A 16,783-nucleotide genomic window follows, 5' to 3' on the forward strand; every position below is an offset into this window, starting at 1 on the left:
AACCTCTAATGATTTTAGATTAGAGTGTGGGGTGCGCCAAGGAGGGTTAACCTCGCCGGACCTGTTTAGCCTGTACGTCAATGGTCTGATTGAGGAGCTCAGAGGCACCCGTGTGGGTTGCCACATAGGTACGACTTGCATTAATAATTTGAGCTATGCTGACGATATGGTGCTTCTGAGCCCCTCAATCAGAGGCTTAAGACGTCTTCTCGGCATTTGTGAGACCTATGCTAGAAGCCATGGCCTCAAATACAATGTTGCTAAGACGCAGATGATGGTGTTTAGGGCTGACAAGGGTCCGGAGAGGGTCCCGCCGATTTATTTAGATGGAGAAGTAGTGCAGCGAGTTGAGCGTTTCCGATACCTGGGACACATTTTGACCGAGAATCTGTCTGACAATGAAGACATTGTTCGTGAGAGACGGGCGATGGCCGTTCGGTGTAACATGCTCGCGCGCCGTTTTGCACGTTGCAGCGCTGAGGCAAGGCTGACACTGTTCAGGGCATACTGTCAATGCCTGTATACGTGTCAGCTTTGGAGCAACTGCTCTAAATCTGTAAGGAGTAGCATCAGGGTGCAGTATAATAACGCATACCGCATTCTTATGAGACTGCCTAGATACTGCAGTGCTTCGGGCATGTTTGCCGACGCCAGAGTTCCCGATTACTTCGCCGTTGTTAGGGCACGAGTTGCGGAATTCTGGGCCCGCGTGCGATGGTCTAGGAACGAAATTCTCGGTGTGTGTGCCGGGTGTCCGGAGAACTCGTTTCCAGCCTACTGGTTATCGGTACATCGCGACAGAAACCAGAAATGACTTTTAGAATTATTTTTAAACGATATTTTTGTAGCATTTTATTTTATTTGTATTATTATTTAAAATTCACAATGTTTATGTACTATTTAATTTTAACTTTTAATTTAATTTAATTTTATATATTTTATATGGGTTTATTGCCTGCAATAAATGATTATTATTATTATTATTATTATTATTATAAGGCAGCCCGAACGTCATTGACTGACATTGACACATTCAAAGCCTTGTCGAACTTCGAAGTAAAGTTAAGTTTATAAACAAAAATAATAACAGTACCTACGTAAATTATTATTATGATAGAAAATTATTTTTATTTTAAAATTTAATTTGACAAGCAGTTTGTTTCTAAAAGAACATTTAGTACCGCCGAAAATGACCGAAATCGTAAGAGAATTTAGCTCGTTGTGCTTAAACGATCTCAGTGATGAATGGGTTCAAAATGTTTATTACTCAGAATTTCTGGAATATGGGGAGCTGCCAGAGGACTACGAAAGCATATTGGACTCTGCGAACGTTCGATCGATTTTGAAAAAGGAATTAAAAATTATAACCAACTGGCTGGATTCGAGTGACGAAGATGAAACAAAATGTTGGACATTTTTGTCCCAAAAAATCAACTACAAATCATTACTAGCACTGCTCGGATATTTTATCGACAGTGGAAACAAAAACGTTCTTAGCAAGGACAAGCGTGGCTTATCGTTAATGGCTTCTCGCGTCTATTACAAGCTTCTTTCTATCCCCGGGTATAAAGCCTATGACGTCTATCACTCCCAACTGTTCGCCAACTCCCTTTCGAGTCTAACATACCCAAAGAGGATGATCGACCAGGAAGACACCTACTTTAACAGCTCGGAACTCATAAGAGACATTAATCGGGTGCTCGAACAACTGTGTGAGTTTGTAGCTGATTTGAAACACATTATCACAAATCTGCGGCTGAGTGCAAGTGACATGAACTTTGAAGATATTCTGAGCAGCTTTGTGGATGTAACCGGAGGAGCCTTTGTTACTAAATTGGGTATAGGTGAGAATCATAATTTTTGTAAATTTCAATCAATTATTGTTCTAACTACTTTTGCTTTCATAATATTGGTTTTGAAATTTCCAGACAGAGCTAAACTTGCAAGAATAAATGAAGTAATTCTTGATCTAATAGATATTTTGATTTGTCAATCTGGAGGAAGTCCAAAATCGTCTGCTATTCAACTTTTATTCAAGTGTATGCATCCAAAATTGATAGCTGCATCGGTTGACTCCAGGTATAATAATGTAAGTAAAACATCAATATGACAAAATTATTATTATTACTCCTTACCTGTAAAAATAGCGCCAATCATTATTATGAAGCTCTATACATATAGTCTGTCAAAAAAGTGAAGAAGTTAAAAAGTGGCAACATTGTAGTGTCATCCCTTTCAAATCAATCTAAGAAAAAAGGGATGACACTATGATGTTGCCACTTTTTAATGTCTTCACTTTTTTGACAGACTATACTAGGGGTTCCCAATCTTTCTCAGCCTGCGGCGCACTTACAAGTCAATATTTTGTCACGGCGCCCTTCTCTACCTAACTATTACAAAAAGATACATAAATAAACATGTTTAATGATTATAGTTAGGTTAAGAAAGTAAATAATAATAAACAAATATTAAATCATATGCCTGCTTTGTATAATTCATAATATTATAATATTTGTGGTTATGGATAATGATAGAGGATCGACTCACGGCGCCCCTCTCGCCTTTTCATGGCGCGCCGTTTGGAAACCCCTGCTCTATACAATGTTTTAAGTTATAGCACATTTTTGATACTAAAATGTTACTTTTAGAACACTTTGAGGGCATCATACATATCATTCTGTGCCTTACTCCTGGACAAGTATGGAGAAACTGCTATGCAAGGGTACTCGGTGCTTATACAACATTTGTGCTACACTGCTGATGGGCTTGTGAGTATGTTTTACGTATTGCAAAAAAAAATACTTTATTTATAAATAATACAACTTAGATGCTGTTGAATGGGTATCTAATATAGGACAAGTTTAATGTGTAAAAAATCTGTCATTTTGTAAAATAGTTATTTTTTTTACATTAATTAATATTTTCGCGAGGAGATTTGCCAGGGGAAGCATTTGCTCTACGAGATGCTCGGCCAGAGCGCGAATAAGCCATCCCGACGAAGGGATGGAACAGAAAAAAGCATGCGGGATATAATATCCCTGCTGAAGCAGACGGATCCGAATGAGGTGCCGGCTTTTGTGCCGAAAAAACTGCAAAGCTGCCGCCCGTGACGCTGGACCATGTCGACGTCGTTACCCTCTTAAAGGACATCAGGTTCCTGAAAGAAAAGTTGGCTGAAGTTCGAGGTAGACTGCAGGCATCAGAGTCTACGATCAGCGATCTACGTAATGAATTAACACAATTAAAGCGTGGTAATTCAATATGTAGGTCACCTGATGCCGCCAACGTCACCCGCCGTCGAGGTGCGCAGGTGATCACGTTCAGCCCATCAGCACTTTCAGGCGGGTCAACGCACGAGCACGTCATCGCCGCCGCCGCCGCTGCCCCCACCGCCCGCTCCCCGCCTGCAACGGAGCCGCGGCCTAACTACGCATGTGTCGCCCCTTACCCCCCGCCTCCTCCCCCGCGTTCCAAAAACAAAGTGAAAAAGGAGGCCCCTGCAAAGGAGTGTCCTCTCTCCGAAAAGGACCGAAAGTGCAATGATGACGGGTTTATAAAAGTCGAGAGGAAGAAGAAGAAACCCGTCGTCCGCAACCATCCGGCACTGCACCCGAAAAGTGCAATAATGACGGGTTTATAATTTAAGTCGAGAAGAAGGAGAAGAAACCCGTCGTCCGCAACCATCGCGGCACCGTACCCGAAGGACCCGAGCAGCTGTTGCGGCGTGAGACTCCTGCGACGCCGCTGTACGTGTCCAGGCTGCACTGGTCCATGACGGCCGAGCAGGTCGTGGACTACATCAGGAGCAAGACCCACTTCGTCTTGAGGTTCGAGCGTTTGTAGTCCCGCTACAAAGTCAATTTTAGCTCCTTTGTGGTGGGGTCCCGACGCAGCATCTACCGTCCTTCGAGAAGGAGGAGTTCTGACCGATTGGAGTCGTCTACAGGAGGTTACGAGGACGACTTCCGAACACGTCGCGCCCCACGTCGCAGACAATACGTGTTTAGTGCTTGGTGTTAGTTTTAGTATAAATGTATGTATGTTAGTCTATAAGGTGCCTATATATAATATGGGCCAAGGTTCTAGATTTAAATAAATAATAAAATAAAGACAGCTAAGAAGTATGTATTATTTTTATTTTCGAGAGTAAAAATTGTAATGATATTGTAAAGATTAGAGTAATTTGCTATTTTAACAGGAACGTGTGGAGGTCCGCACAGCTAGAGTGTCACTCATAACCAGTCTGATGGAGCTGCTGCCTCAGAAGCTGTTCTGTGACACTGTCAAATGGCTGATCAAGTTGTCCACTACCGCAAAAGTGGCTCACAGACAAGTAGCTTTGGTAAATATTTATAATATAACTAGCTGTCCCGGCAAACGTTGTTTTGCCACATAAAGTATTTCGCCCATATTATTTTATTGCAGTGACTAAATAAGTACGGCACCATGGCAACCGTCCGTCGCTATCCCGACGCACAAACAATGGTCGCCGTCAGTCTCGAGTTGTAATAATTTACAGAAGTGACACCTGTAGACAACTGGCGGGGATCATAATATTAATACGCGAATGAAAAACTTTGTAACCCTTATTACGAAAAATGGGGAAACGTAGGTGCATAAAATTTTGCATTTTATTATGTTTATATTTTATATAAACTATAACTAGTTTATATGAAGGAAGGAGTGCATCGAACTAATATTATTCTGAAATTATGCTTTTATCATACATTTTTTTAACAAATAAAACATTACACACACTACAACACACTCACATGAGAAATGACAGATTTTTGAGTGACAAGCGGCAAGCCTATACATACGAAATATACTCTTTTATTTATGGTTGAAGTCTGTTGACAACAAGTTGACAAATTGAAAACGGATTACTTATAGTTTTTTTTTTATTGAATCTAAGATACTATTAGCTGCTATTAGACAATGCTTACACGGCCAGTCTGAGATCAGCTAAGTACCAAAGACAAGAGTTAAAAAAATAATAATGATAAAGTCAATATTTTTTACAAAATATAGGTAGTAGTCCTAATGTCGTTGAAACTAAGGTCGAATTTCGACCATTGGGTGATCTCTAGTAACAATAATTCATAATTCAGTTTTAATTCATAATTCATTTATTTCATACCATTTTACATTATCACACTTAGCTTCTACTTTGGGTTAACACTAGGCACAGCCTGTCTTGCAAGTCCCCAATATTTACTTAAGGTTACTGTTTTGTATTACAGTGCACAAAAGAGAAAATGGACGATACAAGAATATATCAACTACCGCCTACCAATTAGTAAAAATAAAAAAAATTAGAACGCCTGTAAAAATTACATAGCAACAACATGATTTTCAGAAACAAAAACCTAAATTAACATGATTTTCAGAAACAAAAACCTAAATTAACTATAATAAAAGTTTAGTTTATAACTAATGAAATGACGATTGATCAGTTATCGACTGGGGATGAACAATGATTAAATTACTAAAATGGCTATAAAAAATAGGGGTTGGTGATAAAAAAGTATAAATTTAGGGTTGTATGTATTTTTTAATGCCACATTATAAAAAAAATAAAAACAAAATTTCGTCCAAAAATTAAAAAAAAAATTAAGAGTGAACAACCCTTATTACTTGAGGGTATGAAAAATAGATGTTGGCCGATTCTCAGACCTACTCAATATGCTCACAAAATTTCATGAGAATCGGTCAAGCCGTTTCGGAGGAGTACGGGAACGAACATTATGACACGAGAATTTTATATATTTATAAGATTGTGTTTTTGCTAGTATAGATTTTTTAAAGAAAATATGACAGTTGGTTGATGTGTGTTGGTTGGTTGTTGTATTACCAAATACCAAATTAGAAACTTGGTCCCATTATACAATTAATGTAAAAATATGTTTCAGGAATTAATAGCTAAATTTCTAAGTATTGATGCTGATTCTGAAAAGTTCAATGCAAGATTTGGGGCACAGCAGCATAGAAATGACAAAGAAGGTATGTATTGATAACTTAGGGCTGTGTTCTCTTACTTGCTTGTTCTTACTTGTCTTATAAATCCGTTATAGGCCACGTGGTCTAGGCAGCTTCCATAGAGGCCCTACAGATAACGTACATGGGGCGACGGAAATAAAGTGGCCTACACTAATAAAAAATATAAATTCGGCACTAGGGAGATAGATAATGTATTTGAGACAGCTGCCACGCCACGTAAAAAGGAGTAAGGACTACAGAGTCGCGTCGGTGTGCTTATCCGACAAATAAAGAAAAATGAAACATTTCAAACAGTGCTGGTCTTGCAGATGCTGAAGAAAAGGTGTCTCAGGATAACGACATGGAAGTAGATAAAGAAAAAACAACAGAAACTGATGACGACAACACTCAATTAGCACCTGAAACAGATAATGTGAGATTTGTTCTGTTTTTAAATTTTATTTCTGTATCCTATAATGTATTTTTCTTTTAATATGAGATGTAGACTAAGAATACAATTACTTTCTGTCGACTGGATGTATAATAAAAAAATACCTGCTTCGAGAAGATGGAATACATGTTTTGTTTCCAACACTTCCTTTTGCGCAGAGTAGGTAACACGTTTTTAATTCCAACTTGCCTGGAAAATTGACGGTTATATTATCTTCCAAGGGGGGGCAGCTGGCCCCCCTGCCCCTACCTGGGTACGCCCATGTGCGTGCGGGTAGCGCGGACTCGCTTGTTGGCTCGTGCTCGCTCGTACAAAACGGCTCGGCGCGGCGCGGTTCGTGATATAACGCGCGGTGAGAAGCCAGCTTAAGACGTAATAATAATCGTTTTCAGCCCTTAGTACGCACGCGCGTCTCGGCCAGCGCGCTGCTGCGTGCGGTGTACGAGCGCGCGAGCGACGCGTCCGGCACGCTACGGGCACGCGCGCTCGCGGTACTGACGGATGCGCTGAACTCGCCGCATAATCACGTGCAACGCGCGATTAAGGTAAATACTTACTTCCTAAATACATACGAATAGGCTATCCACCAATTAACTTGACAGGTCTAGTATGGAGAATCTGTCAAAAAAGTTGTGAATGGCCTATTCGGCACTTTATCAGAAAGTGGTGAAACAGGCCCCAAGTAACATTATTATCAGGCATCAGCATTCGATTAGAGCGGAGCTTGTAAATATTAAGGGCTTGTTTCACCACTTCCTAATAGCCGACTAGCCGATTTATGTAACTTTATTTTGTTGTTTGGTTTTGCCACAAAATAGGTTGTTATTAACATTTACACTAATACGTTTAATATTAACAGGATCTAGAAGGTGAGGGCACGGTATCGCGTATAGCGGCGGCAGCGGCGCGCGGCGGCTGCGACGAGCGCGCGGCCGTGCGTCGCGCCGCGGCGACGCTCGCACGCAGACTGCTCACGAGCACGCAGCGTGCACGCACCGACTACGCTGTACGTAAAAAAATACTTGATTGTACCTCAAATCTGTTTATTTAAGTATCCCACGATTATCTGTAAATATAAATGAAAACTTAAACTAATATTTTCAAGGTATTGTGCAAAATACATATTATAAAATAATATATTTAAAAAATGTACATAAATTTAATCAACTTGCCGGCCAATACATTATATTATATTAATCATTACGTTGGACTTCTAAAAGAAGTTAAAACATAATGTAATAAAATAATTTACATTACAAGTACATATTTAATTAGTTTACATTCTAACATATTTTTAACACATAGATGTTGGTGGGTCTATGCCGTGACGCGAGCATCATAGTGCGCGTAGCAGCGATCACGGCGCTCGGGGAGCTGCTGCTGGCGGCGCCCTGCGACGCCCTGGTCGACGCCTTCCTCGCCGGACCCATGCACCAGCTGGCTGACCCTGAGGTCAAGGTCAGTATCTTTTGAAAACTTACAGCATACAAACAATAACATTAAAGCTGCGCGTCCACCGGGTCGGAATTGGAGCGTACGGTGCGGACGGAGCTTCGTCATTTATAATTTGTCAGGCGGAGAAAATATGACGTTTCAATGCACGCAGTACCATAGACGATGGAAATGAATACAAAGCAACAAATCCGTTCTGGTAAAAAGAGACGTGTGATTAAAAAAAACATGACAGCAGCACTCTTTTTTTGACGTCCAGTCGGCACGTGTCGCACGTTGACAATTTAATCTCATAGAAATCATGTTCAATCATGCTTGTGTAAGTGTATACGTACACATATTTTTACACACAGATGAAACCAATTTCGGTTTCGTTTGACAGCTCGAGATTGTTGCTCTATTCCGCTATGTATATGGTAACTTTATGAGTAAGACCGCCTATTTGTATACATAATTTTCCTGTGTTTTAAGTTTAGTTTCAAGTTGTAAAAATAAAGAATTGTCTATTCTATTCATGAACATCTCGTTTTTAAGTTCGGTGCCAACATTTCAGATCCAAGAGCAAGTGGCCGGGTTCATCCAGCAGATCCTGTTGGATCGTCTCCGGAGACACCCCGACGCGGAGGACCAGCTGCCGTGGATGTTCCTGCAGGGCGTGGTGCGGCACAACATGCGCCGCCAGCTCCAGACCGCCTGCGCCATGCTCGCCAAGAGTAACTGTATCAAGTGAGTTACAGTCCGTGACACACAAACACATTAAACAAGAATTAAAATAATTTAGTAATTTTTTCAATGGCATCAACACCACTGTAACCTACGAAAAATAAAAAGTAAAAACTAAGGACGAGTAACTGTGTCAAAAATTTGCTCTGTGAGTCTACAAAATGAGACCCATATACATGCATACTTTATTATGCATGTATTCGGTACACAATTTTGTGTATTTATAGAAGTGACAAAAATTATTGTCAACGGCTTTAGTCCGAAAATTTGAGTGTTAGTGTTTCGTAGCTATTGTCATATTTTAGTTTGCGAAAAGGAACCAAATTCAAAACGGTTGAAGTATGAGAGTTACGTTTCCTTAGTTTTTATTATTCGTAGTCTGTGACATTATAAAGAAATTAACAGAAACTTTGACTTCGAACATTTTGTAACATAAACAAAAAATGTGTTGTGGAAAACGTACGTCCACTGTATTTTTCGCACTACGCATTGCCAAGAGAAAAGGAACTAACGCTGTTTTCATACAAAAACGTCATTTTTGACAGTTCTCCTTCACCAGCAGCGCCCATTGACATTAATTTAAAGCCTTGGTGCACTATATATGTTTTAAATTGTAATTTTCCATCTTTTTAGTAAAAGATGGCTCCGTGCGAGTTTCTTACGCCGACTCTTCTCGCCGGGTTAGTTCTCGAACCGGTGGTAGGCACCTTAGTAACGACGTTCGGAAATATTTTTGTAAAAAAATACTCTGAATAAAAATATTTTGATTTTGATTATAGAAGAAAAAAAGGGGTCGAAACATAACTTTCCGATTTTAGCGATGTAATTACGGAAGTACATATTATATTATTTACGTTGTAAAATTGCTTACAACTTTATTTAAATAAACGTATGTTCGTTCCAGAGCCGATCTGCTGGAAGTGGGCAGCTCGCACCTGAGCCACACGCCCGCTCGGGACCTGCAGAGCCTGGTGTTGCTGACCAGCGTCGCCGAGCACGTGCGCGGCGCCGACCTGCACTTCGCGCTCGCATACTACTGCACGCTGGAGGATGATGACCTGGTATGTATGGAGAGAGAAAGAGAAGATATTAGTACTTATAATATACGAATATCTTCTCTCTCTTTCTCTCTCTCTCTCTAAAATATTATTTTATTAGTTGTAGCTCGCAACTTCGTTGTGGCATTATTCGTTTCCCACGCAAAGGCCGTGCATAATATTTCCGAGATAAAAAAGATATTATGTAAATAAGCGAGATGACAATTTCAACAAGTTATAAGCAAAAGAGCGAGACGGTTGTCTAAATATTTTATACGTGAAAGAGCGAGACAGCTATCTACATGTGTTTCATGTGCAGGAGCGAGACGGGCGCGCGGCGGCGCTAGTCCTGGAGCTGCTGGGTACGTGGGCGGCGACCGCGCCTGCGAGCGACGCGCGCGACCTTCGACAGCGACTGTTGCGGCGACTCGCGACTGTCACTAATGATGGTGAGTAATTGAGATTTTTTGTAACGTTGAAAATATAGTAAAAATTACTAAATATTTTGCACTACAGTCTAGGCGTAACTGTTAAATGCGACTGTTAATGTATGACTTTTATGATAGTAAAGATATTCACGCAGCGTATTCGGTTAAAACGTATTGTACGAGTATATTTCAGGCTGCAGACCGGCCTGCGTGCACCTGGCCGCGCAGCTCGATCCCGACAACATCGACTGGGCCACGGAGCTGATGCAGATATGTGAGTGTTGTGGTAACTGCGCTTATTCATTCCTTAGCGCAGTTTGAATCGAGTATAAGCTGAGAGTTGAGACGTCCCGTAAAGTTTGTGGCTGGGACCTGACTTATAACATTGTTTATTGTCTATATCCTATATGTGGGATCAATTTCCTACGCTTTTCCCCTCCCTACCCTCCCCTATTTCCTTCCCTACCCTCCCCTATTCCCTTCCCTACCCTCCCCTATTACCCTATTCCCTCTTAAAAGGCCGGCAACGCACCAGCTCATCTGATGCTGCGAGTGTCCAAGGGCGACGGAAGTTGTTTTCCATCAGGTGACCCGTTTGCTCGTTTGCCCCCTTATTTCATAAAAAAATTGACAACCGTGCTGTGATAATATTTAAAAAAATAACCTAACGTGCTATTGTAGCGGAGCGGCGCGCGCTGGCGGGCGGCGAGGTGTCGGAGTGGGTGCGTGCGGCGGACCTGTCGCTGGTGGCGCGCGCGCCGCCCGACCCCGCGCTGCTACGCCTGTTCCTCGACGCGCTCGCCGCGCCGCCGCCAGGTGCGTACTGTACGCGCTGGGATTACAACAGACTTTGAAATTAGCACTCTGTGCTAATTAGGTTAGAGTTGAAAATTAAATACCAGTAAATCGTATCCACATATTCTATGAGAGAACTTGATTTATAGGCATATGGCGGACCTGCGTAATTTGGTCATGTTATGTTAAACCTATCCAAAAGATCACAGCTAACAGTTAACATTGAATTGACATAATATTCCAAGTAAAAAAATTCCGTATCTCCGTCAACTGCCTATGAATCAATTTCTTCGATGGTACAAAACATATAGCTAAGTAGTGTGTGTGTACTGTGCTACAATAATAATATTTAAACAGCATATTACTATACAAGTATGACTTTTTCAATGTGCTAGATAAAGACTAGCAGACAGTGTATTAGTTGTGTAAATATTTTATTAGTACACTGTCCAATGTTATAGTTATTGTGTATATTTTGTTCGCAGAGTGGTGCGACACGCGGCGCGCGTTGTGCGTGGCGGGGGCGGGGCGGCTGTGCGTGCGGTCGCGCGTGGCGGCCGCCGCGATCGCGCCGCCGCTCGCTGCGTTACTGCGGGACGACACCGCGCCGCTCGCAGCACGGCTCAACGCGCTCCTGGCGCTCACTGACTGCGCCACCAGGTCGGTGCTCAATTGCACTGTCATAAAACTTTAAGGGATTTTTTTTTTCAAATTGTACCAAAAATTGCGCGTATGGTTGTATACACAGATTTTAGAAGTGTTCTGAGGTTGTATAGCATGTCACGCCGGTCTGGGAAACCTCGATAGAAGCGATTCAGGATAGTAATCTCTTTGGTACGTTTGAGGGTATACCTATAGGTATTAGGTATACTCCCAAATCGTGTTGATATATTTTAATGTGGATAAGCGCACATCGGTTCAGCCCATTCGGATAAGTTTAGTAACGAACGCCGCAACTAAATAATTTTCTGTATAAGAAGTTATTTTACCAATGCTTGGTTTTTACTTTTATAGATACTCGTGCATAGTAGAGGCGCAGCTGGACACGGTGTGCGCGTGCCTCGCGGTGGGCGGGGCGGTGGCGCTGCGGCGGGCGGCGGCGCGCGCCATCACGCGTCTGCTGCTCGCCGGCTTCCTGCGCCTGCGCACGCCGCTATACTACAGGTACGGTATTGACGATGACTAAATAAATGATAAACTTACATTAGATTCATTTCAAACGTAATTTTCTGCTATTTAACAATGTGAGCGTTAAATGCTGACAGTCCAAAAATGGCATCATGAAGAAGTAATCTTAAGTAACCCAGTGCAAAGTTGTCGTCGTTTTAATATCTGGATTTAGTCCTACCTGATACTCTGAGGCAGTGACGGATTAACCCTTAATCTAGGACATCACGTCTGAGGGGGGAAGGACAAAAACATCCGTCCTCTCACACTCTCACGTCACCAAAAACCACACCAAAAAAAGTTTGTAGGAAAAAACTAATGTTTTTAGGTGGTACGTTTCAGTGCATAAGTTTCAGTCCTCAATTTGACGTAGATACTGCGCGCTGCTTTCGGACGAGGACGCCGCGGTGCGGTCGCCGGCGGAGTACTACGTCACCAGCGCGCTGCCGCCCGACGCCATCTACCACCACTTCGTCGACTGTATAGTCCACTACAACACTGTCGACACCGGTCAGTCTGTCACCTGTTTGACTTTCTACTAAGCGTTAAAGTACGGCCGACGACACAATTTCGTACGTACTTACATTGCCGGCGTGTATCTTTTCGAGGCGCACAAAAATTCACTTATCGCTAATTTACCAATACCTTTTTGTTTTGATTTGTTTGATGATTGATTATTATTATTAAAAGACCGATATGTAAATAAGTTGCCTCAACCATGAACCAACGTTCTTTATGTACAGAGGCGCTGTCGTACGACGCGCGGCAGCTGATATACGACGTGATGCTGCAGCGTCTGTCGGCGGTGCAGCGGCTGAACGTGCAATGCCGGCTGGCGCGCGAGCTGCTCGCGGCCGCCGCGGATGAGGACGCCGCCGCGCCGCCGCCCGCCGCGCTACTAGATGCCATCGCGCTGCTCTGTGGACCGCGGATGAGGCTGCCCAGTAAGTATTGTCCTTGTTCTCGTGCCTTGAATGTAGGCTGTCAGTGCGGCCTGCTGCGACTGCACGTGCAGTGCCGGCTGGCGCGCGAGCTGCTCGCGGCCGCCGCGGACGAGGACGCCATCGCGCGACTGTACGTACTATTGGTTCAATTCGCATGCCTCGAATATCGAGATAGAGCGCAGACGGTGTGTCACACTGCGCTCAGTCTCGCGATTGAGACTGCCTGCGCTCGAAGCTACATTTGAATCAGGAGAATTGACCCCTTATTTCTATACATAATAATCGAGAGTAGTAGTGTGAACTACTTAGCGCGTTACAAGTCGACCGACAGATTTTGGGGCCAACTATAAAGATGCGGCTGCGAAGCCTAGGGTTATTGTATGACGCCATTTTGTCCCTATCTCCAGTTCACGAGTGCACAAGTTAAAAATTAACTTGTGAAATTACCAGTTATCGGTACACTTGTATTCAAGTTTGTAGCATACATGTTGAAAATGGGTCTGTGTAGCGCCTCTTTCTCATAAGTTTACCGTGAGCCAACCGGGCTTCCGTACAAGAATGACAACGTTTTTTAAGATACTAGCGACCCGCCCCGGCGTCGCACGGGTATCTATCTATATATATAAAACTCAAAGGTGACTGACTGATTGACATAGTGATCCATCAACGCACAGCCCAAACCACTGGACGGATCGGGCTGAAATTTGGCATGCAGGTAGATGTTATAACGTAGGCATCCGCTAAGAAAGGATTTTGATAAATTCCAACCCCAAGGGGTTCAAATAGGGGATGAAAGTTTGTATATAATGATACTTCTTAACGCGAGCGAAGCCGCGGGCAAAATCTCGTAAAATATATAGCCACTGAAAAAATGATTAAAATCGATAGCCTATGATCCTACACGTGGTCTATTTCTTTACTGTGCCAAATAACATAAAAATTGTTCCAGTAGTTCGCGAGATAAGCCCTTTTAAATAATTTCCCCCGTTTTTTCCACATTCTCCTATTAGTCTTAGCGTGATAAAATATAGCCTATAGCCTTCCTTAATAAATGGGCTATATAACACTGAAAGATTTTTTCAAATCGGACCAGTAGTTCCTGAGGTTAGCGCGTTCAAGTTAGCCCTTTCAAATAATTTTCCCCGTTTTTTCCACATTTTCCTCTATTGCTTCGCTCCTATTAGTCTTAGCGTGATAAAATATAGCCTATAACCTTCCTCGATAAATGGGCTATCTAACACTGAAAGAATCATCAAAATCCGTTGCGTAGTTTTAAAGATTAAAGGGAACAAAAGGACATGAGGGAAAAAAAGCGACTTTGTTTTATAATATGTATAGATTTGCAACGTCTTTGGCCCAGTCTGTCAACTTGTCAAGTGTCAACCGTTATGTAAACTTTAAAATTGTTACAGAAAAACCAGACAAAGCCGGCGACGGAGACATCGATGATCTACAGGAGCGAGTGACCACTAATATTGTGTCACATGTAAGTCACTTTATATATTTTTTCTTGTTCTTTTGCTCGACCGTAGCAAGTTCTTATAAATAAGTCTTAACTTTATCTCTTATTGTTCGCATAATCTTTAGATTAATAATAAGTCTTAGGTGAGCATATTTCCTTTTCAAAATTGTAATTCATTTGCAAAGACTTGTAATTGGTTCTAAATTAATGTTATCATATCTTACTATTATTTTAATTTAAATTAAGTAAGTTTTCCTTACCAATAAAAAATATATATTATATATTATGATATTCCATACTAAGGGCCTATTTCACCACTTCCTGATAAGTGCCGGATAGGCTATCCACCATTTAACTTGTCAGATAGAGTATTGAGAATCTGTCAAATAAGTTGTGGATAGCCTATGAGGCACTTTATCAGGAAGTGGTGAAACAGGCCCTAAGGGTGTGTTTCCACTGACGCGGAGCGGAGCTTAGCGGTGCCCGAACTGACCAATCGTGCTATTCCAGCGGAATGACAGCGAAGCGGAGCGAAGATTTCGAGCATGGTGATTGGTCAATTCGGCACCGTTAAGCTCCGCTCCGCGTCAGTGGAAACGCGGCCTAACTTTGCGAAACGCGAAGAGCGGCTGACAAACTATCGCAGGCTTGACGCCGAAAGGCGTTCAAATGACATCTAGCTTATCGCTTTTTTCTGGTTTGCGGTCAGGAATGCAACTTTACAATATTACGGTGTTATTTTAACTTCTAAAATAATGTATGCTTGTACAGAAAATGAAGCGCACGGTAGCGGAGGAGTTAGTGCCGGCGGTGCTGCGTCTGTACGCGCGCGTGTCGCCGCAGGGCGGGCAGCTCACTACCTACCTCGTGCGTCTCGCCACAGACCTGCTCGCCGATTACAAGCACGAGGTAGGCTGTTTGTACAAAAGTCTTTTGGCAAAAGAAACCTTTGGTTTGTGTTTTAACGGTTTAAGGCTAGGCTGGGCTTTTTTTGTGGCTGTGTTTCAATGATTTAAATCTAAAATTTGGGCATAGATTCCGCCTGTTTGGGTTTACAAAGTTTGTAAAGTGGTAGCAAACATACTATATATACAATATACATGCACATAAACACAGAAACCTTCGCTTATAATATTAGTGTGATGTGTGATATGAAAGTGAAGAAAATAATATAGTTGTTTTAATACAGAACAAATCGGTTAATCAAAAAATAACTGACTAATTTTACATTATAAAGCCACAGGTGTCGTACCAGGAAACCGTTTTGAGACTCAATCGAACGAATCGGAATGCCGCGTCCTACTCTACAAACGAGAAATGACGTTGTTAGAGACGACGCGGAATTCTCATACGATTGTTTAAATCTCAAAACGGTTTAGACATTAGGTACGGCCCGGTTTGTGTGGCAACGTTACAACATATCAACTATATTGTTATTATATTTCAGATCGAGGAGCTAATAGAGAACGATGAGGAGCTAGTCGGTCGCGTGCGGCAGTTCCAACAGACGATCGGGCTGGAGCCGTCGTTCGGAAACGCGCGCAATCTGTGCACGAGCGCGCCGCACGAGCCGGACACGCCCCGCGTACGCAAGCGCCCCGCCCCCCGCGCCACGCCCGCAAGACGACGCCGATTACTCGCTTAGCGTCGGTAGTGGTGGGGTTAGCTACAAATTGGGCCCTTTTCCTGCGCGCGGATTTTCTATGCGACAAGATGCGGACAATTTGCATGCGGACTACATTGTGATATTGTGGTTGAGCTCTATACCAGTTGATAATGTATAACCTTAAAATAATTTATGGCGATAATTTTTCGTATAACAAAACAGACTGCCAGACAGGCGCGGTCGCAGCCTGAAATTTTGGGTTGGGGTCACTCACTAATATATTTTTTTTATCTGCGCCCTCGGACGGTTCTGGGTTGACAGCTGTCTAAGGTCTAAGGACTCAGTGGTGGTTAGGGGATAGCTAGAAATTTCCTTTTATTATTTGTTAAGATTTTTTTGTTAATTTGAACTTAGGTTTTGGGGGGGGGGTCATGTCCCCTGTGACCCCCCCCCCCCCCCCCTTCGGACCGCACCTGCTGCCAGATAAAAGCTCCGTCCAAAGATACATATAATCATAATTCATAATATAGACGACAAGCTAGATTTCATGTTATAAAAATTGGTGTAATGCCCCAAAACGCGTACAAATACTATTTGATTAAAAAATTTAGTCTACATAATAAACTCTGTGTAATGTTGCAAGAAAGACATATATGTTGTTATCTAATTTAGAGCTTAGAGCTGTTAATTTTAGGAGGCTTTTAATACTAGATATAATACTTACCATCTAAGTATATTT

General features: G+C 42.3%; 1 protein-coding gene across 2 annotated transcripts; it reads left to right on the forward strand.

Annotated features, from left to right (window-relative positions):
- Positions 1-1,103: 1,103 nt before the first annotated feature.
- On the forward strand, positions 1,104-16,307 carry LOC121738723 (condensin-2 complex subunit D3-like). Of its 2 annotated transcripts, XM_042130951.1 has the most exons (21): positions 1,104-1,844; positions 1,929-2,089; positions 2,649-2,768; positions 4,199-4,342; positions 5,913-6,003; positions 6,309-6,412; positions 6,823-6,975; positions 7,290-7,436; positions 7,736-7,888; positions 8,436-8,608; positions 9,510-9,666; positions 9,962-10,091; positions 10,264-10,344; positions 10,752-10,886; positions 11,351-11,525; positions 11,880-12,029; positions 12,406-12,542; positions 12,776-12,976; positions 14,389-14,462; positions 15,210-15,347; positions 15,886-16,307. In XM_042130951.1, exons 1-21 carry the CDS (start codon positions 1,190-1,192, stop codon positions 16,081-16,083), a joined length of 3,477 nt encoding a protein of 1,158 aa, XP_041986885.1. In that variant the 5' UTR covers positions 1,104-1,189; the 3' UTR covers positions 16,084-16,307. The 2 variants fall into 2 exon arrangements, with proteins under 2 accessions (XP_041986885.1, XP_041986894.1); XM_042130960.1 differs by lacking the exon at positions 15,886-16,307 and having other exon boundaries at positions 12,776-12,980; positions 15,210-15,342.
- The last annotated feature ends 476 nt before the right edge of the window (positions 16,308-16,783 follow it).

The sequence above is a fragment of the Aricia agestis genome, chromosome 2, assembly GCF_905147365.1.
Source record: "Aricia agestis chromosome 2, ilAriAges1.1, whole genome shotgun sequence".
NCBI lineage: Eukaryota > Metazoa > Arthropoda > Insecta > Lepidoptera > Lycaenidae > Aricia > Aricia agestis.